The 27,083-nt window shown below is 40.6% G+C and overlaps 2 protein-coding genes across 2 annotated transcripts in view; one reads left to right on the top strand and one right to left on the bottom strand.

Moving 5' to 3' along the window:
* Positions 1 to 8,553, bottom strand: part of TMEM80 (transmembrane protein 80) — a 382,736-nt gene extending 374,183 nt beyond the window's left edge. Inside the window, exon 1 of the mRNA XM_044059224.1 lies at positions 7,837 to 8,553. Within this exon, the coding sequence (XP_043915159.1) occupies positions 7,837 to 7,855 (19 nt within the window). The 5' untranslated portion in view covers positions 7,856 to 8,553. The remainder of the gene's footprint in view (positions 1 to 7,836) is intronic.
* DEAF1 (DEAF1 transcription factor) overlaps positions 8,372 to 27,083 on the top strand; it is a 992,297-nt gene continuing 973,585 nt past the window's right edge. Inside the window, exon 1 of the mRNA XM_044059223.1 lies at positions 8,372 to 8,600. Within this exon, the coding sequence (XP_043915158.1) occupies positions 8,372 to 8,600 (229 nt within the window). The remainder of the gene's footprint in view (positions 8,601 to 27,083) is intronic.

Here is a 27,083-nt window from a genome sequence, read left to right as displayed (position 1 = left end):
CCTTTTGTGGAACAGACAAGTGCAATGCTATTTTATCTTGTGCTGTAATGGTTGAGGTATCATAAATCAAGTTCTCCCAGGTCTCATTGACCCCCAGGGGGACTGTAGTCATTAATAACCCCCCGTATGCTGTCGGCAAAGCTGTGCAAATCCAGCAATTTGAAACATTGAAAGTCTCAGCATACACATATTTAATTGCCTGGTAAGTGTTGAAGTTTGGATGCCAGTTTATGAGTACCGCTTCACGTTTCTTCAGTTCAGTCTGTGTGGCTGGGAAAAGAAAAGGCCACAACAAAAAGATTGTCATAAATACAGTTAACAAGATGATTATGCAATACTTCTCAGGAAAGGGTTGTTCTGCATTCCTGTTTCTTCTGGACTCATTTTTGCTCTTGGCATGTAACAAGATTTTTGTCCAGTTCAAAAACTAATTTACAGTGCGTCAGGTGGATCAAAGAGGCACGCTCCGCGATTTTGACTGCAGTGGGTGTCAACAAAAGCACTTGGTATGGACCTTACCACTTTGGAGATGCCCAGTTTTTCTTCTTGACCACCTTCAGCCAGATCCACGCTCCAGGGGGCACTGCCACTTCTGACGGTCTGGTTCGTTCTTTATCTGAAACGGAATTTAACTGCAACAAATGTTTAGAATTTAACAAATTACACATATACTCTGCTAATGTACTGTCAGCTTCCTGGTCTGCAGGCATGAGAGATTTCCACTGAGGTATCTAGTAAGCCCTTCCAAACAGCTTTTCAAAAGGAGTCAATCCTTTTGCATTCGGAACAGTTCTCATGCTCAACAGTGCCAGGGGCAGACAGTACACCCAGTTTCTCTGCGTTTCTGCTACTAATTTTCTTAGCTTGCTCTTTAAAATCCCATTATGTCTCTCTACTAGCCCTGCTGATTGAGGGTGATACGCACAATGTTTTTTTAGGGAAATACAAAAATGTTGACTTAACTGCTGTATGGTCTGATTCACAAAGCGTGTGCCGTTGTCACTGTAGATCCTTTCCGGAATGCGGAATCTAGGGATGATTTCTTTAACAAGAACTTTGGCCACTGTCGTAGCGTCTGGATTTTTATAGTCAGAAAGGCTTCCACCCATCTGGAAAACATATCTACAATGACAAGGCAATACTTATTTTCACATTTATTCAACTCTATGAAATCCATACAGACAGTATGAAACAGATACAGTGGTGTAGGGAAACTCCCTTGCTTGGGCTTTAACGCCCCTTGTGCATGATGTTTATTACAGATGTGGCATAACGACCAAAAATTTTTAGAGTAATTTGTGAATCCATACACGTCATGAACACTTGGTTCACCAGCTGTACCATCCCCCCCTGTTGAGACATGGCACTGCCCATGGCTCAACAAAGCTGCATACCTAAACAAATTAGACGGCAATATTGGTTTCCCTTCTTTAGAGATGTACAGCCCCTTTGAGAATTGCTCCTCGTTTTACCCATCTTTGTTTTTCAGTTTGCATAGTAAGTGTTTGCATTGTCTTTAACATTTCTAAGTCTAAAATCTCAGAGGGTTGTAATTCCTCATTCAGAAGAAATACTTCTGAAGCTGCCTGCGTCAGCTCTCACATTACCTTTTGAAATCCTGTCCTGTTGCTTGGTATGAGCTGTGCATTTACAAATAGCTACTTTCTGAGGTAACTGAATAGATTCTAAAAGATCTAAAATAAACTGTGCATGATTGATTGGTTTGCCAGTAGATGTCATCATTCCTCGATTTTTCCACTGTTGCGCAAAAACATGTACAGTAGAAAAAGCATACTGGCCGTCAGTAAAAATGTTCACACATTTACCATTTGCTAAGGTACATGCCCATGTCAAGGCAATCAATTCTGCTGCCTGTGCAGATAAACTATGTGGTAAAGATTTTGCTTCTATAATGTCTGTCAGAAACTACTGCATATCCTACTAGGTTCTGTCCTGCAGGACCACTTTTGCATGAGCCGTCCACGTAGTATGTCACCTCGGCATCATCCAAGGGAACATCCGTAAGATCTTTTCTAGGCAGTGTCTTTTGCTCAATCACCTGCAGGCAGCTGTGTGGTGTGCTATCTGCAAGGGTTGGGAGCAAGGTAGAAGGGTTCAAAGTTGTAAATCATTCGACTGTCATGTGAGGTTGGCTCAGCAATATAGTCATACAGGAAAGATGCCTAGCAGGGGAAAGATATGCTACCTTTTCTTGCAGTAAAATAATCGCGACTGCATGAGGCACTCTCAATGTGAGAGGGTGTTACAACACTACTGAGGCCGAAGCCTGTACTGCCATTGCAGCTGCAACTACTGCTTGTACACAGCGAGGTAAAGACTGTGCCACTGGGTCCAGTTGTGATGAATAATAAGCAATAGGGTGCTGTTTGTCCCCATGCTGCTGTGTTAACACTGATGTCATATAACCTTGCTTACAATCTACAGTTTGGAAAAAACGTTTATGATAGTTTGGTAATCCCAAAACTAATGAGGACGCTATTAACTGTTTCAGTTTGCAGAAAGCAGATTCTGCTTCTGGTGTCCATTGTAATAAATCTTGTGCTGCCATAGGCTTTTTATAAATCAGGTTAGTCAATGGTGCAGATTCCAAGGCATAGCTTGGAATCCAACTCCGACAAAAATTAGTTGTACCCAGGAAGGACATCCATTTCCTTCTTGGTAGTGGGTTTTGGTGCTTGCAAAATCGCTATTTTTCTGACCTCATCTAATGTCCTACCTTCCTTGGATATTACATATCCTAGGTATTTAACTTGTTTTTTCCAAAGCTGCAGTTTATTTTGTTTACTTTATGTCCTTTAGTGGCTAAAAATTGTAATAGCGCTATGGTACCTTCTTTACAATCTTGCTGGGTGGGGGACGCCAGCAGGATATAATCAACATAAAGCAAAATCTGACTACCTCTCGGTGGGGCAAACCCCACCAAGCTGCTTGCCATTTCTTGTGAGAATATTGTTGGACTTTCACAATACCCCTGTGGTAGTCGCGTATATGCATACCTTTTCCCCTGAAATGTAAATGCAAACCAATGCTGACTGCCAGGGTGTATCGGTATCGAAAAGAACGCATTGCTGATATCTACCACAGAAAAATATTTCTGTTGAGGTTTTAAATCATTCAACAGGGTGTGTGGGTCTGGCACCATAGGTGCCCTTGGTATTACTGCGTCATTTACAGCTTGTAAATCTTGGACCATACGCCACTCTCCATTCGCTTTCTTAACAGGAAATAAGGGTGTGTAACATGGTGAATCAGGAGATTCCACCAGCACCCCTTCCTTAAGTAAAGCTGCTATAATAGGTCTTTTCTTAAGGGATACTGTCTCTTTTGTGGTCTAAATGCTGACTTTGGCGTAATAGTAACTGGTCCCGCTGTACGAACAAGTCCTACATCTGATTTTCCTGTTGACCAGAGATTTTCTGGTATATTCTGTAAGGCATTCTCTTCCTCCTTCAATAGGAGTGCTAATCAGCTGTCCTTGCTAGACTGCAAGTGTACAGCTGGGTGGGTCTGAGTTATCCAATTCAGCTTCTGCATTTGTATTCCCTGTTCTGACAGTTCTAACTCAGTCTGTTTTTCCCATCTTGTGACTTTCTCCTAAGTCTACCTATTTTACATTCTTGTCCTTAGTTAAGCTAACATGTGGTAATCGATTAGATTTATAGAGTGCAAAGAACTCCTGGGGCAATGAACAGCTGGCTACACTGTTCCCTTCTGTGTCCCAGTACAGATTACATAATACCAATCTGTTCGCACGATTTCTAAACAATTCTTGCTCATATTCCTTATCAGGTCCTGGTGTATTACAATAATACAGAGTACAGTGCAACAAATGCTGTTTATCAATGTCAAGGGAGGGGAACTTGCTGATGGCTACGTTCATCAATTCTTCAGTCACTGCCCCTGGACCAGTCGTAACCAAGTCCTGGCTGTACCAATAAAACATTTCACCCTCCGGTTGCACTGCAAAGGTATCAATTTGTCGCTGTGCTTCCATACCCTGCATAGTTGGAACTACTGCTATACCAAATAGCTGCATAAGGTCTCTGCCCAAGAGGTTTACTGGCCATTTTGCAGATACAATTTTACTTTTCTGGGTCAATCCTGAAACAGGATCAGTTATCACAATATTATGGGAGAGGGGCTCCCGATACAGCTGTCCATTAGCTGCTTTCACTAATATGTAATCAGGTGACTCTGAATTCTCTGGCAGTTTGGAGGGATGTACCAGGGTCCGTGATGCCCCTGAGTCACACAAGAATCTGACTTCCCTCCCTTCTACCAGGAGTGTAACTTCTGGTTTTGTGTCTGCTAAATAGAGCTCTAAGTTCAATAAAACCAAATCCAATATTTCATTTTCTTCACTATCCGCGACTTCTTGCACTTCCTCTATTTCTTCTGTCACATTCTCTACTCCCTCTTTCACATACTCATTTGTCCTTTCTCTGCTATCCCCTTCTAGTGATTCCTGACTATCATATAGTCAGTCCTCACCCTCCTTATCCTCCGTGGTTGCCTTCTTGTTTTTCTTGCAATCCCTTGCCAAGTGTCCTTTCTTACCGCATTTAAAACATTCACCCCTTTTCTTTCGCCCTTCAAAGTCCTCTGATCGTTGATCAGCTTGTTTCCCTGGGCATTTTTCTTGCCCTTTTTCCCGGACTGTACTACATATACTTCTGCTCCATCTTCTACAGAAAATACTTGGGCTTTCTTTTTCTTTTTGCTATAAAATGCCTTTTGGCATGTCTAGCATATTCAAGCAATGACTGTAACCTGCTTCTACGATGATCTACCATGTGTTTTGTAATAAAGCTGCTTATAGGTGCAATACTGCTTTTCAAAAATGTATTCTTTAGCTGCTGCTCGTATGGGGAATCGTGTGTCTGATCTTCAGGAACCTGCATTCCACAATGGTTATTAAAACATTCTAATAGTCTGGCATAATATCGGTCAATAGCTTCGCCTTCCTGTTGGATGCATTGATTAATGCAAGTCCAGTGTGCCCTAGGCTTCCATTTTTCAGAGATTCGGTCTGTAAGACCTTTCACTCTGTTGTCTAATTCTGCGCTGCTATGTGGGAGGGGCCTGAGCGCAATATCACGGGGATTCCAATCGCCACTAATCATGTGCCAATCTGGTCCCACAATTTGTCTGACTACTTTTTCTACCTCTTCTCCATTTAAATTATAACTCAGCCTCATTCCTTGCAAACCTTCTAAGAACTTTCTAAAATTACTTTTGGATGGGGAATTCCCTTAGTGGCTTTCCGGATGTCTTCCGGAGTTCAGGGTCTATACACTAGAATACTTGGGTCCTGACCTTCTTGCCCTGCCTGAGGATTAGGCACTTCTATAAGTGGGCATATTTCTTCTTCACTCATAAATTGTGAATTTCTACCCATTTGATATAACTCAATGTCCCCTTTTGAGTTTCCTGCCCGTGTTCGAGACCTGGTCTCGACGGGATCTCTAATAAACGGTTTCGCTTTTGTAGTGTCTCTACTCATAGTGACAGCAGGATATCGCAGGGGTGGACTAACTCGTTCACTTGCCTCATATTCTGGTAAAGGAGGTGGAGGGGCCGATGCTATTACTAAGTTATTGTCCTCCTTATCTAAAAACATTGCTTTTGAATTATTACTCTTTTGTTCCCTTCGGTTTACTTCCTCAATCCACCTGTGTGCCTGAGGAATTCCTAATTGACGTTGCTTTTTTACCCGACCTCTAGAATCGGTTTTAAGCTGTTTGACAAGTTTGATAAGTGAGGATTTTTCTAGTTTACCATCAAATTCATACTTATTAACCCATTTTGAGTAATATTTAATATCAGCACGCTGTGACTGCATGTATTTTGAGTCTTTAGTTAACGGTGGATTTTGGGACCTTTTTGTACAATTATTACCCATTTTGTTCTACCCTTTTAATCGTTACGTAACACCTTATTTTTAACGTGGTACCACGGATGTTTTTATAGTCTCTTCAGAATGACTGCCTACCTACTCTGTTTCCCTGATCTATGACAAGACAGTAATCTTTCTGTCCCTGACTTATAAATAAAGTCTCTAACAGAACAAATACAAATCTAGTCCCTGATCTAAAACAGAAAAAGAAGGTAGATTCACCTTACCTGAGCCTTCGTGATTGATCACCTGGTTCGAGTAAATCCGTCCTTCAGTCGCAGATCAGAAAGTGGCTGGCCTCTTTTGTACGACAATTCAGTCGGAGGACTTTTCAAATAAGAAGAACCGATGTGGTTTCTTCCCAGGTTTCAAGCCACCTGGCCAGTCTGATCCGAGGCGAAGTGAAGGTTTCCGGTCTGAAGGACCAATCTGTCAAAGGAAAAAACTTCAAAGACCAATACACGTAAGGTTCAGTTAAGGCACTTTAATTTACTTGCAGCAAGGAGACAAAAGCATGCAAATACAAGGATTTGTCTAACTACTAACAGGAAGTATGTTCATTCTTATACTATTTTACAAGATATGGCCTTCTAAGCTGACGTAGTCAAACACAACTTTTAGCATTGTTCTACAGCAGATGTTACTTCAGATTTTCTGCTGACATGACTAGATTTTCAGAAAAACAACGTGGCCTTGGTGACTATTAATCCATTTACAAGCGTCTATTGTACAGTGCTACTTTTCAAGGTACTCTTCTAATACAGATACAAGCGAATGCTGATTGCAGTTCATACTTTTCAAGGAGGCTTTGTACTAATTATCTGTAACTTCTACAGCTGTGTATTTTTTCATGGCACAACAAAACTTCTTGTCTAAGTTTCATACAAGTAGTATTGTTCTATTCATTATTTTCCTAACGCAAGCAGAAATCACCTGCTCCTCAGTAAATTTTCAAGGCACAAGCAAGATTTTAGCTAACAATACAAGGTCAGAAAACAACTGCAGTTTGTACATATTTATGCGGTATGAAATAGAATAAATGTGTTAACTCTTTTCCAGCTCTAAATGCACTAAGCATATTGCTAATACACACATTAATACATATTTTTCTAACAGGTATATTGGGAAAAGGATGCTAAGGACGGAGCTGCCAAGAGGAAAAGAGGAAGGCCTAAGATAAAGTTTATGGATGTGGTGAAAGAGGACATGCAGGTGGTTGGTGTGACAGAGCAATATGCAGAGGACAGGAAGAAATGGAAACAGATGATCCGTTGTGGCGACCCCTAATGGGAACAGTCGAAAGAGAAGAAGTGATAATGCCAGGGACAATGTTCTAAATAATCACTCTCTAAGGAACTAAATATCTCTACACCGATTCTAACATCAACTACAGCATAGCTATATAATTGTATAAATTATACATTGATTAATTGCTTAGTAGTTTATCAGTTAGCATCAGGCATGCTTCCACAGTCCTTAACAATCACTCTGTAACCAAAATAAGTTAATATGATATTAAACTGCTGTGACACGATATTTTAGCAATAAAATTAACATTCATTAAATTGGGTAATTTTTCCCTACAAAATGTCAATTTTACACATTTACTTTCCTTCCTCCAACTTCTATACCTCTTCTGCTCTCCTAATCACAATCTTTCTACTCAACCATCAATATTCAATTTATTTTTGTTGAGCTTTTTCCCCGGCCCACCACTGAAAATGGGGTTTTCATACCAGTTGGTCTTTCCCGGTAAATCATTTCAAATAAATAAATAAACAGCTCCACCTGGGCACCTTAAACGCGGCTGCACTAACTTAAATAAGAAATTATTCTGTTTCGCCATTTCACTAAATACGGGCAACTCCTTCACATAATCCCAATACATAACAACATACTGTAGCAACAGCTTCTCTCACCTCGTTTTATTACCGCCATTCTTCCAAATTGTCTTCCAGAACTTCGCTTATCCAATCATTTTTAGGACCTCCTCCAATTTAGCGTCCTTGTTGCCAAGGTGACTATATCTTCCCTTTTGGCATTGTTTGCATATTGTATACTATACATTTAGCTCTGTTTCATTGAATATATCACGTGGAGCACTCAGCTTTGCTTTACTTTTAAATAACTTTACCAGTTGCAATAAAAATATATCATGCCAAATTAAAATTTTATCTTCTAAAAACTTTCACATCCACCTTTTCCAGAACAGATCTGCATGCCTATTGGGCACTAGCGCTTCACTCGATAAACAGGAAGTTCATATATCGTGAAATTCCGGTGCTAGCTTCGAGTTTACCTGGAAGGTCACCATTCGCACTTGTTCGGAAAGTACCTTCGGTTATATTCGGGGATTGCCTTCTACAGTGGAATTTGAGTTCGTCTTCGTTGCCTGTCATTCGTCCTCCTTCGGAAGGAGCTGGGCCTCGGATCAGATCGGTAGCATTTCGGGAAATGGAGGAGTCGGATTCGGAATCGGCGGCGAAGCAGCTCGGACTGGCCGAGGCGGCAGCTGTAGCAGCTGCGGCTGCTGCTGTGGCGGCTGTGGCTGGTGAGGAGGAGGCGGAGGATTCGGAAGCCGAGGCTGGCGTGACAGCCGTGACTGTAATGGCGGATCCGGAACAAATCGACCTAGCGGCCGATTCCCTGCCGAATCCGGACGATGCTGATGCAGCATTTGCAGGCGAGTTACTCCCTCCCTATCATAAAGTGGTGGAAGCACTTCGGAAAGCAAGTAACCACAGAACATAGTTCCACACATATGCCTATTACCACTGATAGAACAACCTGCAACTATGCAGATTTAGTTTTTGATTGTAATTCTATATGTTTATAATACTTTGCATTGAATTCTTAGCATTATAATGCTCGCATAGGATTATTTTGAGTTCTTGCAGAGTATATTTGGGGTCAGCAAATTAGAATAATTTTGCCATTTAGAATGTTTGATGATTTAACTTTTTAATGTCACTTTTTGTGAGAAGTACTTTTATTTGTAGTGTGAAATGGAAGAAAGTTTTGAATTTTGCAGTGATACCGTGTGTTGGGTGTGAGTAGTATTTTATGTGTAAAGTTGTCCTGTACATTTGGCACAGACATGCTGTGGTTACATAACCAGTTTTTGGTACCAAGAAACCATGCGATCGATTGCTGGTGGGTACTTGAGCTTGGAACCTCCTCCCCCACCACAGCAAGTTACCTTACTTTTATATTTTGTTCCATATTTATCAAACCACCAAAAGCTAGTACATTAGTCTTGTGTCCACAATAAACCAGGTGGGTAATAAATTGAAGTATGAAGAATTCTAATGGTTGGTACCACTTTTTTAAATGTCAACAATATATCTGGTTGTAATAGCAGTGTTTTGTCGGGTATCAGGCTTCTTAATTTCATTAAATGTTTTCTGATAGACATTGTGTCCTTAACTTGGTTAAATCTTGCTGGTAGGAATTATCTCCACAAAACTTAACATTGTAGCCAACTTTAGGCACTTGCAGTGGCAGCTTGGGGCCCCCCCCTAATAACATTTAACTATGAGGCCCTAGCATTCTCCAGTTATTTGTGTTATCCTAAATAGGCTTGTGAGATGAATGTGTTTGGATAAAGCTTACACACTCAATTAACATGAGCAAGTTAAGTACTAAAGATTGGCAAATCAGAGTGACTGATCTGTGATTTTAAATAGAACAGATGCTTCCGATCTTCAGGGAGGTTTTCTGTTTCAGGGAATTTTATAAATACTGATGATGCCGGATATTATAGTTCTCAACTTGTAAAGATTTCTTGGCAAACCCATAAGTAATGGCAGAATAAGTAATCAAAATCAGGAAAACTTTTTAAATATTGCTCCAAGAAAGTTAATAAATGCCAATTTTGCATCGGCATGCATTTTCTTGAACAGTAAGAAGTATGAAACTTTAATGTCTGACATTATCGACTATCTGTAATCCTGTGTGATTTACCAGCCAATCAGAAATTGCTAAGAGGACCAGGACTAAAATATTAGGCAACTTTATGGACATCCTGTGCAATCATGGACAGTCACAGGTGTGCATTACTCTTGACAGCTGCTAAACTGTTATCGATCTGATGTGTCAGACTCAGTACCAGTGCCACACAATGTATTGTTTGCAGAAATCAATGTGAAACTGATATTGCTATGACTTCTGCTTCTTTGTGTGTGTGGGAGAGGGGTACAGTGCAAGAGTAATAAGTTTGCTATATTTTTTTCACAGTCTGTCACCAACATTATCAGCACTGCCATTATAGTAGTAGTAGTAGTAGTATGCCTTTCGGCTTTTCCTGGTTAGGGGTCGCCACAGTGGAACTCCGGTCCGCTAATGATTGGCAGTAGAGTTTTACAGCTGGCTTGCCGGGCCTAACGCACAACCTTCAACGAAGGAAGGCCCGTTCACGCATGTCGCCACACAGAAGACGCTCTAACTGGGAATTGAACGGGCAACGTCATAATGTGAGGCGACAACGCTACCACAGCACCACCACCGCAGTCTAAAATGCAAATGTCTGTCATCATTTTCTGACTTCAGCCCTCAATGATTTGCCAGAAAACTACAATTTTGAGGAACAGACCAAAATATGAGACAAAAATCTGGACATTCTGCAAAAATATGTACAGTTGAGAGGTAGGGAAGCCTTAGATTCAACATTAATATAAATGACCTTATTTTTGACACGTGAAGATGATGGGCAGCTCCAGTTTGCTGGTTTTGTTTTTGAAAAGTCTTTCTTCCCCTAAGTTAATCCAAAAGTAGGTCTTATTCAGGTCTTTGTAATCTAAGTTGAAAATGTTAAACTACAGATTTCTGGCTTGAGGAAGTAGTCAAATATGTTAAATGTGGGAGAACCCCCTGATTTGACACCTAGGTCTCTAATAGGTAGAGACAGCCTGTAAATGCTGGACCACCCATGCTCAAGTTTGCAAAAAATCCCATGCAGATACATTAGGGGAAGCAAGACTAGGCCTTTGGTCTCCAGGGTTCATTAGCCTGGTATTCCCCTATAACCTAAGAAGAAGCAGAGTTGTTCTACTGCTATTGGATAGCCAATTTAATTTTTTAAAGGTCAGGAAGATAATGTTGCTTAAAACCTCTTGAGTATGAATAGTTATTCACTGCAGTTTATAAAAAGTTTGTGTTATATGATGCATACAAGATTAAGACAAGGCGGGCATGCTCTGTTTTAGGACTGAGGGGAAGTTTGAAAGAATATAACAGTGTTTCAGTTCATCTCTGTATGATATTTAAAGTATATAGAAGTGGTTCATAAGCCCAGATATGGAGCTAGTTTTGTGTAGAAGGAGAGATTTGTGCGGTCAAAGACTTGCACAGTCAAGTCAATTTTATGTTTTAATATCCATTCACAAATCATTGGCCGTTTTGGATGCCAGTTGTGAGCTTGGGTATATATAACCACTGTGATAAAGACATTTTTCTGAAGTTTATTATTGTAGCTGTTCTGTTTGTGTGTAAGAGCATTGCATTGGCAACGCATAGTATTTGTAACTACGGTGATGTTTGAGTTTTATTACTGATAAATGAAAACAAAATGGAACCTAAAACTGATCCTTGTAGTAGTCTACATTTGATGTATCCTATATAAGATGGGTGGTAGAAAAGGAATGGGGGTAGCATTCATTTGTCAGGCATGGTCTCTTGGGTGTCTATGCAGGTAGTTAATATTATTGTTCAAAAGCCAAGTATCCTAACTTTCTGGCAAAGAGCAAGTGGTCTACAGATTCTGATGCTGTCTTACATCTATGAGGATTGCCCTCATCAGAAAGCATTTCTTCATGTTGGAGAGAGTGAAGTCAACAACCAAATAAGTAAGTGAAATTGACAACCAAGTAAGAAGCTGTTATGTTGCATTCGTTCCTAAACCAGCATTGGGTCTGTGTGTGATGATGAATTTGTTTTTAGACATTTCTTTTTAGTGATTTGGTTATGGATTTGCTGTTGGCCAGTAATTTTCTGGTGTGGAGAATTATGGAATTTTTTTTGGTAACAGATTTATATACGTGTTTTGAAAACTGGTGGCAGAATTCCAGTGGAAGGATTAAGATTAAAGATGTGTTAAGGGTTTGGCTAGTTGGAGGTGGGGACTTGAGGCAACCTGTTTGAAGCTTCATCAAATAGGGGTCATGCAGCTTTATAGCAAGCCTCCCCTAAATTGAAAAAGGAGGGATTAGTGACAGTCTGGCCTTTTTGAGAGAGCTTGTGGCAGAGAGCTTTCAAGGTGATCCATCAATAGTGAAGACACTATCATGTTTGTGTGTATTTAAACACGTTTTTATTGGTAACATGTTTAATGACCAAGGTAGTAAGCTGATACAACTGGAACTATTTCAGCTGCTACATGGAATAGGAAACTAATAACAAGGTAAGAACTGATGCAAATAAATATTCTTGTCTATGCACACGCATTTTGGGTGTAAGGAAGTGCTTGCATTAACCACAGAAATGAGTAGGAAAATTTTTGAACAATTTAAGATTTGATTCTCTTGACCTTCATTTGCCTGTTTTGTAAATGAACAAGTTGCTTAAACAGATATGGTCACAGATTGAGCTCCGGCCTTGTTGGCAGTAAATAAACGTTAGTTAAATTAATAAATAATGCAGATAAGGGTAAATGACTAGCAGACTTTCCCTAGAAAATACATTTTGTGGTGATATTTAGGCAGGGAGATAGCTGTGAGTGCTGTTTAATGCCCAAACAACGTATATAATGTTGAACAGTTGACTAATGTATTTATAGGTGATTATTAAGCTACTGGCACAAGAGCCTTTACAAGTCTTGCCAATAGTACCCAGGGTATGACAGTATAGTACCTTAATTCCCTAGATACGGGATAGGGTAGTATCAGGGTAGTGGGTGTTGGAGCCCTGAGTCACTTTACAGACCGTCTGTGCCCATAAGGGACACAAACAGTACCCTGGGAGTGAATTTACAGTTCCCCATCCATCTATCCAAATTTTTTTTGAAGAGCGTGAGGGACAGGCTTGTTTTATGAAGATGGGACGTTTATTCCATAGACGAGGTAGTCTTTGGGATATGAGTCTATCTCTCCAGCAAGTTCTGTTACAGTCACAAATAAGGTTCTGGTCCGTGGAACATGTAACCCTTGTATAATTTTTTCTTGTGAATATGTAACATTTTCATCAGGGCTGGATCAGATAATGCTTTGTAGATATGGCACAAGTCCCCTCTCAATAAACTATATGAGATTGAGTAACGGTATCGGGGCTTTAGTCAGTCTGCATAAGACATGTCTTACTCTTTTTTTCTTTTTTCAAATATAATTTTTATTACATTTCTGTTTTATTTAAATACAAGAAAAGAATGACACAGAAAATATACATACAGATACTTGGAATATCAAGTTTCAGTCGTACAAATATGATATACGTAACATAAATCATCAATGTTAAGGTAACAGTTATGCAGAATTGTCTAATCAAGCTGCTCTTAATGAGCTGTAAAACTGACATTTGCATACAAAATAGTATACAACACATTGAAAATGCGACATTAAAACATTGCAACCAGATATTCTAGTCTACCTAACTAATCGTTCTGTCTTATGTACAATATATACATTGATGTCACCTTAATGTTCATCTTATGTGTTTGTCATGACCTGTACACTGTTATTATGGGTATACAAGGAAACTTTTCTATACTAATTGTCTTTAGTTTCCCTTAATTATGTAAAGTAATATTGATGGTGAAGTTCCTTGTTCATAAATCAGTTTTGTCCTAGGATTTCTAAAAGCATTTTCCAATGTTTCTGATAGTAAGATATTTTTCTGGGTTTCTTGTAATTAATTTGCTGGCTAATAAGTACTTTATAGCCATTCCTTTAAATTCTTCCCATGTGATGTTTACTTCTATCTAATCAGTTTTGGGCTATGTATGATTTGATCATTGTGCACAATGTGACTATTATGTGTTTATTTTCGTAAGAGAAATTATTAGGGAATATATGTAAAATTGCCATTTCCCATGACAGGGTAGATTTGCTGTATCCCTTTTTTTTTCTAACTTGGTTCTTAATGAACACCACAGCTTGTAAACATTTTTACAGCTCCAAAAAATATGAAGGGTGTCAGCAACGCTGTTTTGGCATATGACTTATGGCACGAAAATTTCATATTTCCATACCGGATCGGTTGAGGCCCGGGTTAACAACGACCACCACCAGTACTGTTAGCCAACAGAGTGCTGGTGGAAATTGGGCTACTGTTGGCCGAAGATGAGGGCGAAGGCATGCCTGAAGGCAGGAAGAGAGGAGGAAGGTTAGGAGTGTAGCAGTGAGGATAGGAACTTTGAATGTTGGCAGTATGACTGGTATAGGAAGAGAGCTAGCTGATATGATGGAGAGAAGGAAGGTTGATATATTGTGCATGCAGATGGAAGGGAAGTAAGGCCAGGTGTTTAGGAAACTGGTTCAAATCGTTCTATCATGGTGTGGATGGCAGGAGAAATGGGGTAGGGGTTATACTAAAGGAACAATATGTGTTTTAGACGTGAAGAGAATGTCTGACAAGAGTGATGTTTATGAAGCTTGAAATTGATGGTGTAATGATGAATGTTGTTAGTGCATATGCTCCTCAAGTTTGGTGTGCAATGGATGAGAAAGAGAGAAATTTTGGAGTGAGTTGGATGAAGTTGTGGTGAGTGTACCCAAGGGTGAGAGACTAGTGATTGGAGCGGACTTTAATGGGCATGTTGGTGAAGTGAACTGAAGGGATGAGGAAGTGATGGGTGGGTATGGTGTTAAGGAGAGGAACGCAGAAGGTCAGATGATTGTGGATTTTGCGAAAAGGATGGGCATGGCTGTAGTGAATACGTATTTTAAGAAGAGGGAGGAGCATAGGGTGATGTACAAGAGTGGAGGAAGATGCACACAGGTGGATTATATCCTATGTAGGAGGGCCAGTCTGAAGGAGATTGGAGACTAAAGTGGTGGCAGGGGAAAGTGTAGTTAAGCAGCATAGAATGGTGGTCTGTAGGATGACGTTGGTGACCAAGAAGAGGAGGAGTGTGAAAGCAGTGCCAAGGATTAAATGGTGGAAGTTAAAAAAAAGGGTGATTGTGAAATGGAGTTTAGGGAAGAGTTAAGACAGGCACTGGGAGGCAGTGGAGAGTTACTGAATAGCTGGGTAACTACAGCAAAACTAGTAAGGGAGACTGCTAGAAAGGTGCTTGGTGTGACATCTGGACAGAGAAAGGAGGACAAGGAGACCTGGTGGTGGAATGAGGACGTACAGGAGAGTATACAGAGGAAGAGGCTGGTGAAGAAGAAGTGGGATTTTCAAAGAGATGAAGAAAGTAGACATGAGTATAAGGAGATGAGGCGCATGGCAAAGAGAGAGGTGGCGAAAGCTAAGGATAAGGCGTATGGAGAGTTGTATGAGAGATTAGACACTAAAGAGGGATAAAAGGACCTGTACCAATTGGCTAGACAGTGGGACAGAGCTGGGAAGATGTGCAGCAAGTAAGGGTGATAAAGGATAGTGAGGGAAAGGTACTCACAAGAGAGGAGAGTGTGTTAAGTAGATGGAAAGAGTATTTTGAGAGGCTGATGAATGAAGAGAATGAGAGAGAGAGGGTTGGATGATGTGGGGATAGTGAATCGGGAAGTGAAACAGATTAGCAAGGAGGAAGTAAGGACGGCTATGAAGAGGATGAAGAATGGAAAGGCTGTTGGCCCAGATGACAACCCAATGGAAGCATGGAGGTGCTTAGGAGAAATGGCAGTGGAATTTTTAAGTAGATTGTTTAATGAAATTTTGGAAAGTCAGAGGATGCCTGAGGAGTGGAGAAAGTGTTTTGGTACCTATCTTTAAGAATAAGGGTGATGTGCAGAGCTGCAGTAACTACAGAAGGATAAAATTGATCAGTCACAGCTTGAAGTTATGGGAGAGAGTGGTAGAAGCTAGGTTAAGAAGGGAGGTGATGATTAGTGATCAGCAGTATGGTTTCATGCCAGGAAAGAGCACTACAAATGCGATGTTTGCTCTGAGAGTGTTATTGGAGAAATACAGAGAAGGTCAGAAGGAGTTGCATTGTGTCTTTGTAGACTTGGAGAAAGCATATGACAGGGTGCCTAGAGAGGAGTTGTGGTATTGTATGAGGAAGTAGAGAGTGTCAGAGAAGTATGTAAGAGTGGTACAGGATATGTACGAGGGTAGTGTGACATTGGTGAGGACTGCAGTGGGAGTGACAGATCGTTTAAGGTGGAGGTGGGATTACATCAAGGATCAGCTCCGAGTCCTTTCTTATTTGCAGTGGTGATGGGACAGGTTGACAGATGAGATCAGACAGGAGGCCCCGTGGACTATGTTTGCAGATGACATTGTGATCTGTAGTGAGAGTAGGAATCAGGTTGAGGAGACTCTGGAGAGGTGGAGATATGCTCTAGAGAGCAGAGGAATGAAGGTCAGCAGGGCTAAGACAGAATATATGTGTGTAAATGAGAGGGAGGGTAGAGGAATGGTGAGGATGCAGGGAGTAGAGCTGGTAAAGGTGGATGAGTTTAAGTACTTGGGATCAACAGTTCAGAGTAATGGTGAATGTGGAAGAGAGGTGAGGAAGAGAGTACAGGCAGGGTGGAATGGGTGGAGAAGAGTTGGGAGTGATTTGTGATGGACTGGTACCAGTAAGAGTGAAAGGGAAGGTCTACAAGACAGTAGTGAGACCAGCTATGTTATATGGGTTGGAGACAGTGGCATTGACAAAAAGGCAGGAGTCAGAGCTGGATGTGGCAGAGTTAAAGATGTTAAGATTTGCACTCGGTGTGACTAGGATGGATAGGATTAGGAATCAGTATATTAGAGGGTCAGCTCATGTTGGACAGTTTGGAGACAAAGCAAGAGAGACTAGATTGCGTTGGTTTGGACATGTGCTGAGGAGAGATGATGGGTATATTGGGAAAAAGATGCTAAGGATGGAGCTGCCAGGTAAGAGGAAAAGAGGAAGGCCTAATAAGGTTTATGGACGTGGTGAGAGAGAACATGCAGGCAGTTGGTGTGACAGAGCAAGATGCAGAGGATAGGAAGAAATGGAAAGAGATGATCCGCTGTGGCGACCCCTAATGGGAAAAGCCGAAAGATGATGATGATTTAGTGAGAAACATCTGGGGTTGTTCAGTTGGTGTAAGTGCCTGGTTAGGTTTACTTACCAAGAGGACTTAGTAATGTTCCAGTGTAGCACTACTGTTCAAAGGCAAAGCTGTACCATGGACAGATAGAAACGTGCCTACATGATTTTTTGGCTGGGGAGATGTTTTGAGCAAGTACTGAACCAAGCAAAACAGCATGGCCAGTATTGAAGCAGCCTGCAAATATGTGCCTTGATACTGTAATAGCCAAGCTAAACCAGCAGGTGCTTTTGCACTCAACATTTTCAAAAGTTGAAGTATTGCTGCAGTTGTTGATAAAAGTTGATAACCAAGCTAAACAAAACACATACTGGGTAAAAGGGATTGGCATTCTGCAAGGTCCTTATCACAAGAAATGTATTGTCATTCACAGTAAAGGGTATGATCATTGCAAGAAAGCTCCATGGGCTGCAGTTTGTGGTAGGTCCAGTATTAAGAGATCACTCTGAGCTGTCTGCCTTTACTGCTTTGAAATGTGGATTCAGGGCTATGTATATAATATGGATATTTGGGGGGGGGGGGGGTAGCCACAGATTCTTGTATAAACTGAAAACTTGTTTTGCACAGGCATTACAGTAACTTGTACAGCAGTACCGTAACAGCAGCTAATAACGTAATATTTTAGCACAGATAAGATAGGAATTTTTAAAAATGAATTGGACGGAAAAGCGGTGCATATCATCACAGAATACATGTGCATAAGTCATTCATTCACTAGCAGTGACCCTGTTAATTGTTGCAGAATGTTAGTATTAATAGTGGTTGTGACTGGCCTTCAGAAGTACAGCTTTAGAAACCAGCCATAGAATCTGTCAAGTAAGGCTTCACAAACAGTGCAAGGTCACAGTCTCATTTATTAGAAGTGTTGCACCATGACCGTACAAACATTGCAACCTCCTAAGTACACTCCAGAGACAGAAAGAAAATAACACTTAATACTAGAAACTACTTCAGCAAGCAACTATGTAAATTTAATTAGACCAAGTGTATTGACCTTGTGGAGTGTTCTGGGGGGGGGGTAGCTTTGTGCATGGGGAAGCTGTGAGGGGCAAGTGATCAGTGGCCATTTCCACTGGTGCAGAATAGCCAGTATGAAGGAACAAATTATACCTTGGCCTGGGAAACTGCACTGCTCTCTATACCCCCGCATATACACGTAATATGATAAGTTTGTACATATGCACATCCAAGATGAAGGCTCAAGGAAATAAGGTTCAATCCCAAGAAGAGCATCCCAAAGAGTGAAGTCTAACCCAGACTGATGGTAGGAAAGCAACTTACTACCATGTATTTTCACAGCACAGCTGTGTTGAACCAAGCAGAGCAACTGGTAAATGACACTGAAGGAGCATCCCAAAGAGTGAAGTCTAACCCAGACTGATGGTAGGAAAGCAACTTACTACCATGTATTTTCACAGCACAGCTGTGTTGAACCAAGCAGAGCAACTGGTAAATGACACTGAAGCAGCCTACCAAGGTACATCTTAATGCTGTACTGCCTAAGCTAAATTGGCAGATTTAGAAACCTTTAAACCTTTGAGACATTCCCAAGTTCTAATGATGAACCATGGCTAATTATGCTGTGTCAATACTTAATACAGTTAGTCTGCCCTACATGCAGAATGTAAAACACATTAACCCCTTTTTAAGTGCAACCTGGATAACTGGATGGGGAACAGAAAGTACACCCCTGGGGTTCTGTGTTCCTGCTGGACAGGGGCATCGGGTGCTGACTTGCCAGAACATGGGCTGAATTCTTGGCTAGGCTTGTAAGGGCCTCAGGCCAATAGCCTAGTAACTTCCTCTGATCCCACACATAGCATGTACCTTTCAGTTTAGGAAGAGTTGATAAAGACTTGGCGACGTTCATCATATTGATCACTGCTACAGTGGCCTTAGCTTCCAAACTTCAAGGGCACTTTCTGTGCATCCAAACAGTCAGCTCAAGCTGAGTTGAAAGCCAGGGTACCTTTTTGGCTGGGCTTGTATAGGCCCCAGGGCCGATAGCCTATCTATGAATCTATAAGTGCTTTGGACACCAAGATCCTTAAGAGTTTTCCTAATGCCAAAAAACACTCCTCTCAGGCTTTTGAGGGTTGATAGTTGTCTAATGCTTTCTATTGCTAGGTAGGCAAGTTCCCTTCAGGGAAAAATCTTCCACTTGTCATGACCAAAAGTGAACTTTTTTCTGTGAAATTAATTATTTTATGATAGGAAAAGGTATTTTTTATTGGCTGTCTTGTGACTTTTAGTGACTTTTTAAAAGAACTCTGCTAATTACTTTTGTAGAGGTTGTTAAAACTAATTTAAAATCACTTTTTCTTTGGGAAAAATCTGTGTTTTATTTTTCAGAGATGGGTTAAGTGTCTGAAGTGCTTTTTGCTGTGTTCTTTGGTATCTTTTACTGACTACTGTTGCAAGGCTTTCCCAGGAATCTGACATCTTTCTTGTCTTTACCATGGAACGACCTACCTTTTTTGGTTCTTCTTTCTTCCAGCCACAAAAAAAAAGTTAGTAAACAGCCTTTGCTACCACAGCAGGCTGCTAAAGTGCCTCAGCCTCTAATGGGGGTTTGTGCTGTGGTTATTGTTTTTATTTGGTTCCCTTTGGTGTAGTCCCTACAGCCACCATGGGCTGCAGGTTAAATACATCATCTGCGGCTGTCTTGAGTGCCCTTGGCAGGCATTGGAGAACCACTCTCTCTTGTTGGTTCTGGGAGAAGGAGCAGGGAATACCTATTTACTTAGTCAGACTGGACTGCCTGTCCCCAAGGAGGGTCTGCTTCTTCAGAAATTTAAAACTTGATCACATGTCTTCTGTCTGAGTTACTTAGGGCAGGCATGATTTATCTGGCTTAGCTCAAGGTTTAGCTAAGGTTCTTAACCCTTCTACTTCAGCTGTCTCTGGAAAGTGCAAAAGGATTCTTCAGTTTTCTGAATAGGTTCGTGATGATTCACTTTTTTTCTTTTTTTTTTTTTTTCACAACAGGCTTCAGAGGAAACTGTGCCTTCTGCAAGTTCTTTAGTTTTAGAAAAAGGAATCCTTTATTCAGAATGCTTCCATTTTGGTGGGAACATAATGACTTTCTACTATCTCTAAAGAAGTATTACAATTTACTGCAACTGGAATTTCCTAAACTTGTCCATTCCTTCTGTTCTTTCAGCATTGGAGGATGCATTTGTTATAGACTCTGCAACTTGCCTGCCAGCAAGCCTGCTACCTTCAAGAAAGCAGATTGTATAAAGTTCATCAGTTTTCTAGCTTTTTTTTTTATATTCTAACCACAGATCAGACCCATCAATGATTTCTTTAGTGAACCCAACTGCTGATATACAGCTGGTTAATGCCAGTCCCTCCCCTTCTGACAAAGATGGGAAAACTTTTGATACATTTAGTAGAAACGTATATTCTTCTGCAACATATATATTTTTAGAATTCTGAGCTGTCCAGTTTGTATGTTAAAGTTTGCTTGCTTGCTTTTGGAAGTCTCCCCAGGGATGCTTGTTCATGATTGGCCTCCCGATCTCCTTTACGCCTATCCTCCTATACCTCTCATTCTAAGAGTGCTTCAGAAAGCTCAGCACTTCAAGGTCGCCTTGATACTCATCGCCCACTTCTGGACTCTGCAGGTGTGGTTCCCCATCCTAGGTCTCATCTGAAGTGCCCACCTTTGGTATTAGATCCTCTTCCAGATCTGATTTCCCATCTCTCCCAACTTCCGACCTACAACCTTCAGACTCTTCATCTGACTGCGTGGTTTGTGTAATCCTGAATCAGTCCAGGCTAGCTTCTCCTGTCTAACATTTATTCTGGCCTCTCGGAAGAAAACTTTTTTCTGTTTGAGCCAAGTAGTGAAATCCCCCTTCTCAGCTCCCATACCAGACATCTTATTGTTCTTGTCTTTGGTTAGTTTCTCTACTGTCAAAGTGCAGTTGGTGGCTATCTTCAATTTTCATGTTTGTGAGGAACCTACCTTTTCCTCTTGCCTCTGTAAAGCATTTTTGAAGGGTGTTTTCTGCTCTGGCGTCATAAATCACTTATATGACATTGGAAGGGTGAAGGGCGCTATCCCAAGGTGTCATAACATCAATTTTTAAAATGACGAATCCACAAGAGCGAATGCTAGTGTACATCCACTCTAGTGGATTCATCATTTTGAATGGCGATCGCACTGTAGTGGGGATTGGGAAATTTACCCTTCCCCTCACTGTAGTGCGATCTCAGAGTTAGTATATATAAGTAGCAGTGGGGCATGCAAGAGGGCTTGCCCCCCTGCAGAATGTTAATAGCACATAACTGGAAGTGTAGGTATTTTCGGTAGTCACATTAATTCCAACTTTCGGTTATGTGACCGTTCAGTAAGTGGATTTTACGGCATTTCGAGTTAAGTGAGCACTCTCAGAAATGAGTTGTGAGAGTTTGATAGTAAACCATGCACAGTATATTAGAATCTGTTTTTCTCTGCAGCAGTGCAGTTAATTTGAGCAGACTTATACTGACACCTTCCTAAACATTTGCTTTCTTTATGTTGCGGTGTTTGAAATAAGCTGAGCAAAAATTCAGGCATATTGTACAGAGATGGGTTGGCATATATAGGTCAGCATTTCTTTAATGCATGTGGTTTATGGTTAGCTCGAAAGACCGAGAGGAGACTGCACTAGGGGACTTGTACTAGGGTGGGGTCATCTAACTTCTTGAGGAGTGAAGCCAAGGCAGGAATGTCTCCAGATATTCACATGATGCATATTGGTGGAAGTGTGCTTGCCTCCTTCCTGCTGTGTAATGTCAAGCTTAGGATCCTGGCCATTGTAAATTACATTTTTTGTTTATGGTCTTATGTAAAGTTGGTGTGATCAAACGCTGTCCAGCAAGTTACTGAACCACAATTCCATAATGGATAAACAACAAAAATAACATTTCAAAAGAATGAATCCGTTATTTCCAGGATATCTAAAAAGCAAACTATTATATTTCAGTAAATCAAGTAATAAATTGCCGCTGCCATAGCATGCATTGCAGAACAGTAGCTAGGTAATTTGGTGCCCTCTGCAGTTCCCCTGGTGCCCTTCCCAATGGTAAGTTGAGAAGAGCAAAAAAACACCCTTCTGCTCAGTAACTTTAATGAACCAGTTGATGGAAGTGTAGCAAGTCCCTTGCTGTATTTCAAATGTCACACCCCAAGTGCTTAAGCTGAAATCACAAATACAGTATCTGCATTCATTTGTGAATGCTGGTACTGCACTATGGCACCATCAGCATTTGTCAGTTGCAGCCTGCCACCTAATGTGCTGCGTCTGGGCCAGCCGTCCCCTTCACCCTGCCATAGCTACACTTTGAAATATTGTACCAGATAAAATATAAAAAAAGCTAGCAAACTAACTGATGGTGCAGCTCATTAGTAGCTAAATATAAGTGCATGTGTTCTAGTAAACCAGGTTAAACCTTGGGCATTAATACTCAAGCTATTCTAAGTCACACGACAGCAATGTGCAGCCATAATGATACATAGAAACAGTTATGAAATCATTGTAATTATGTGAATTAATAGTGTAACATTCACGTAAAAGTACAACTACAGTAGTTATTTATCTGTAACTATTGATTGTAATGTAATCTGGAATATAAATGTTGGTTTGGACTCTTAACTCGGAAAGTAATCTGCTAGTAAATGTTTTTTAAAAAGTTGTTGCCTTTTGGCTCTGGTTGTGTCTCAAAACTTTCTCTGTGCCAGTTGTCTTACCTGCTTAACAATGTTAAGTAAGTACAGTGAAATAAGTGTCTCAGAATCTGCCTTCAGTAGTTAAGTTGATGAGAAAGTTAATCCTTGATTTTTTTTTTTTTTTCTTTCTCATCAGCTTAAACAATGACTTGTCATTTAATGACTGAAAGGCTTACAGTGGGATAAGAAACACTGCTGCTGATAGTCTAGATGTAAGATTATAACACCAACATTATATCTTTCAGCTAGCGTGTAGGCTGATATCCCATGAATAAAATTGCTGTTTCTCACACTTTTCTGGGATACAATAATGTATTTAAGACATGCTTTCCGAACTTGATTAATGCATGCAACCTTTTCAGAATACAGCAGGTATTTTCTTATTAAAGCCTTTATTTAACCGTTTTTGTTTGAGTAATTCAGTCAGATTTTGCTAGGAGTTCTGGATATGCTGCAACTGTGTAAATACTACATGAAAGATGTCTGGATTCAGCTAGTTTGTATCTTGCATATTTTTTTGTATGTTGTACACCATATTTGTTAATGCTAGACAAACCTTTGTTAATGGAGTGTAGACCAGCTTGTTCCATGTATATCATGGCTTGAACCAGAGCACTAACTTTTACAAGAGTGTTACATGTGGAAAACCTCTTTAAACTGGACAAGAAAAGCAGCTATTCCAACTTCTTCATTTTGTCTTCTCGTATTTTAAGGTGCTTAGTAGAATAAGCAACATTTGAACTAGTTATCACTGTGTGACATCTACTGTAGCTGTTCTGGTTGAGGGGTCTACATTCTGAAGCATGGTATATCGTTCCAAAAGTCCTGGTTGTGCCTCCACTTGATAAAGGTTTCCTTTTTGCTTGGTTTGAATGTGGCCTCGAATTTTTCCTCCTACATCTTCATTTCAACAGAATTTGCTTCTCTCCCTAGAAAGAGGAATCGCTTGTTTTTCTCTGAATATTGCTAGGTTGCCAGTCAAGGATGGATGTTATCTCGAGTCTTGTTCTTTTGATTGTATTGTAGAGCTCCAGCCACAGGAACTGTTGGGCGTTATGATGCAGCCATTAAGACCCTTCATCACTTATAACTTTTCCCACCTTCCTTTTCCCCAAGTGCATCACTTCCCCACCTTTCCATTTTCTTGTTGTAGACTGATGTTTCGGGGTGTTTTTTTTCTCTGATTTCAGTGATTTGATAAGAGTTCCAGCCATCTTAAATTTAATTTTCTCTTGGATGTAGCTTTCTGATTGTTTTCTATTTTCAACAGAACTTTTTGGTAGACCTAGTTCTTTTATTGTTTTATCTTTAGCATCAAATTCTGCCTGTGGAAAACGCATACAAAGGAGTTTGGTTCTTATCTGAAGAATCTGGTAAATAGTATTATTTTTTTTTTGTCTTAGATTTGGTAAGCAAGTTTTGTCTTCTTCCGTGTTGTTTCTGAGGGTATTGAACTATCTGACAATGTGCATTTCCAGATGGCCCTGTTGAGTGACATGTAGCATGCTGTTGGTGTAATGTCTGAATGATCCTCAAGGCTCAGTTACCCAATGCCATTACCTCAAGCAATCTTATGGTCCAGGTCACATGTGATGTTATACAGGGCTGGTCTTCGCAGCTGTGGGGTCTAATTTGGACCATTTTATGGGCCCTCCAGTGGATTACATCACCTACAACCCCACCCCCATCTCCCTTCCACCTTCTGGAGTTGGGTATCAGGAATGTACGCTATTACTGTACATTAAAAACAAAATACTTTATATTTTTAAAGCACAACGGACCATGCTGTTTTGAAGTGCAATTGAAACATGAAACCTGGTAAAATTGCTGACTCATCACTGTCCCCAACTCTCCTTGCCAGGTGTTTTGGGATGCCAGACCGTTTGAGTGAGTGCGGGTGAGCTTGATGGTTGTAGGGAGCTGAGGGACCAAAAAGAACTTGGAAAATTTCTAAACTCTACTATACATTCTCATATCATAGTACCCCTTTTTTCCTTCATGTTTTCACAGTTGCATCCTGCACTGCTCCGAATTGTTGAACTCCCTTGCCCAGTTAATTGATGTTTTACCCAGTTTTAGTCATAAAACTGTTTAACTTCCTCAGAATGATTAGTTATCATAATTATCATAAAAATGTCATGTTTCTCCTTAGAAACAGCATTGCTGACACACCTCCACACTTACAACACATGTAGAACTATTTCTGAAACTTTATTTTTATTTGCTTTAATTATTTTCTAAGCCAAGTAGGTGGACTGATGCTTGCGTAGCTCAAGTCACAATGGCAGCATTAAAGATTGCAGTTAGGGGAAACTTTATGGGAGCCACTAAGCAGAATGTTTTGGCAGGTGGAAAGAAATTAAAATACCTGAAGGAGATCCACATGAATGTAAAGAGAACACACAACATCCACAATTTGTTCAGCTTTTTGCAACCCCCCCAAAAAAAAGTCTGTCATGCCCGGCCATTTTCTACCTTTTAAGTTTGTCTGACCCCCCAACACACACACACACACACACACACACACACACACACACACACACACAGATTTTGTATGCAACTCTGAAACTAGGGTATCCTTGCAATAACTTTGAGTCAAATTGTTTTTTTACTGCTTTCCTGTTTTAGCGAAGTGGAATGCTTTTTCTATCCATTTCTACCTCCCTCCACTCGATGTACCCACACTGTATTTCACTTCCCTTAAATTAATTTGCTCATGTCTGCACCTACAGCAAATGTGACATTGAATTAGTAACATTCTGTCATAACTCTTGGGAGATTGTGGCACAGTATATGTTCATTTTTTGTTTGTGCTCAATAGTATAAATACAAAGATTTCTTTGAAAGAGAGCAATCCAGGAGGTCATTCATGTCCTGCAAAGCTCTGTGCACTGTTCCAGGCTTCTCAGTTTCAGAGAAGATTCAGGACCTTCAGACTATTTGAGACTTTGAAGGCTTTAGTACATTTACTTTCAAAGAATGTTTCTGCACAGTTGTCCTACAGTTACATCTCCCATACTTACCAGGAGACTGGATAAGCTCTTTGTATCTTCAGAATGCTTGCTCATTCGTAAATATAGCAAAGCAATTGAGAAAATTCTAGTAGGACTCAGGCGGTGTCAATTTTGTCTCCTTCCTTTGTATCACATAAGCATTGAGGTTGTTCCTGAAATGCATGTCAGTAGTAACAGCTCAGTAGTGTTAACGTATGGTGCACCTGAGTGGTTATAATTTAGTTGTCTACTAGTGACTGTTTCTAGTGAGTCTTAGCAGGCAGATATAGTATCTGCTTATCTTTGACTGGTTGCAAGTCATTGTGAAATTTCAACTCCATTGTCTTTTTTTTTTTTATCCATGATGAGGGTTTTCTTCGGTAGATGGCACGTGTCCAGTAGGTCAGTTTTGCCCACCATCTGATGGGAAGGACCTTGAGCCTACCATCTCTAGCCATAACCCTAACCACAAATGCTTTTGTTGTCCGTGGGAGTTTCATATTGAGAGCCATACAGCAAAGGACTTTGACAGGGATCCCTTTTACACATCAGTATCCTGGAAACGAGAGCACTTCTGCTGTATGGGAGTTCCTTTCCCAGGGGCATATTTGCTCTTATTTAGACAACACAGCAGTAGGTTGGCACATCAATAAGACATGAGGGCACACAACTAGCCCTTATGCAAAGAGACCTTGAAAGCTTCTAGATGGACCTTAGAGTGGTTATCTTGTCTGCGGTCTACATTTGTGGAAAGTCCATTAGTTTTAACTACAAAATGAGTTAGCTCTGTAACATTCAGGGAAGTCTGATTAGGAATGAAGGCCCTTTTCAAGTGGTGACCTGAGGAGAAAAGCTCTGAAAAAACAAACTTCATGCAAGGCACAGTGTAGGCTTGTATAATAAACATGAGCTGGAAGTTGAGAAGCAGTTTGGTGGATTTGGGCATCCTGGGACAATGCAGCAATTGTCTCATGCCTACTGATAAGCAGATAAGCAAACTGATAACAGTATGTGAGGGGTATATTTCCACAGCATCACTGGAGGCAAGGCTCTCATTTACCAAATGTAAACAGCATCAGATAGGTTGTCAGTGACACATGCACTACACAGTATGGACCAGACACACAAACCCATAAACGCTGAGGCTCTTAAATGTTATTTTTCAAAGCCTCAAAGACCTTCCAAATGTTGCATACAGAACACGTATCCTTAGAAACCTCTAGAGCTCCCTTTATGACAACATGCACCAAAACACATACAGATTCATCACAAGG

This window comes from Protopterus annectens, chromosome 17.part0, assembly GCF_019279795.1.
Source record: "Protopterus annectens isolate FY-2018-M chromosome 17.part0, PAN1.0, whole genome shotgun sequence".
In the NCBI taxonomy this organism is placed as follows: domain Eukaryota; kingdom Metazoa; phylum Chordata; order Ceratodontiformes; family Protopteridae; genus Protopterus; species Protopterus annectens.
The sequence above is the reverse complement of the archived record's forward strand: the minus strand, read 5'-3'. Positions and strand labels throughout refer to the sequence as shown.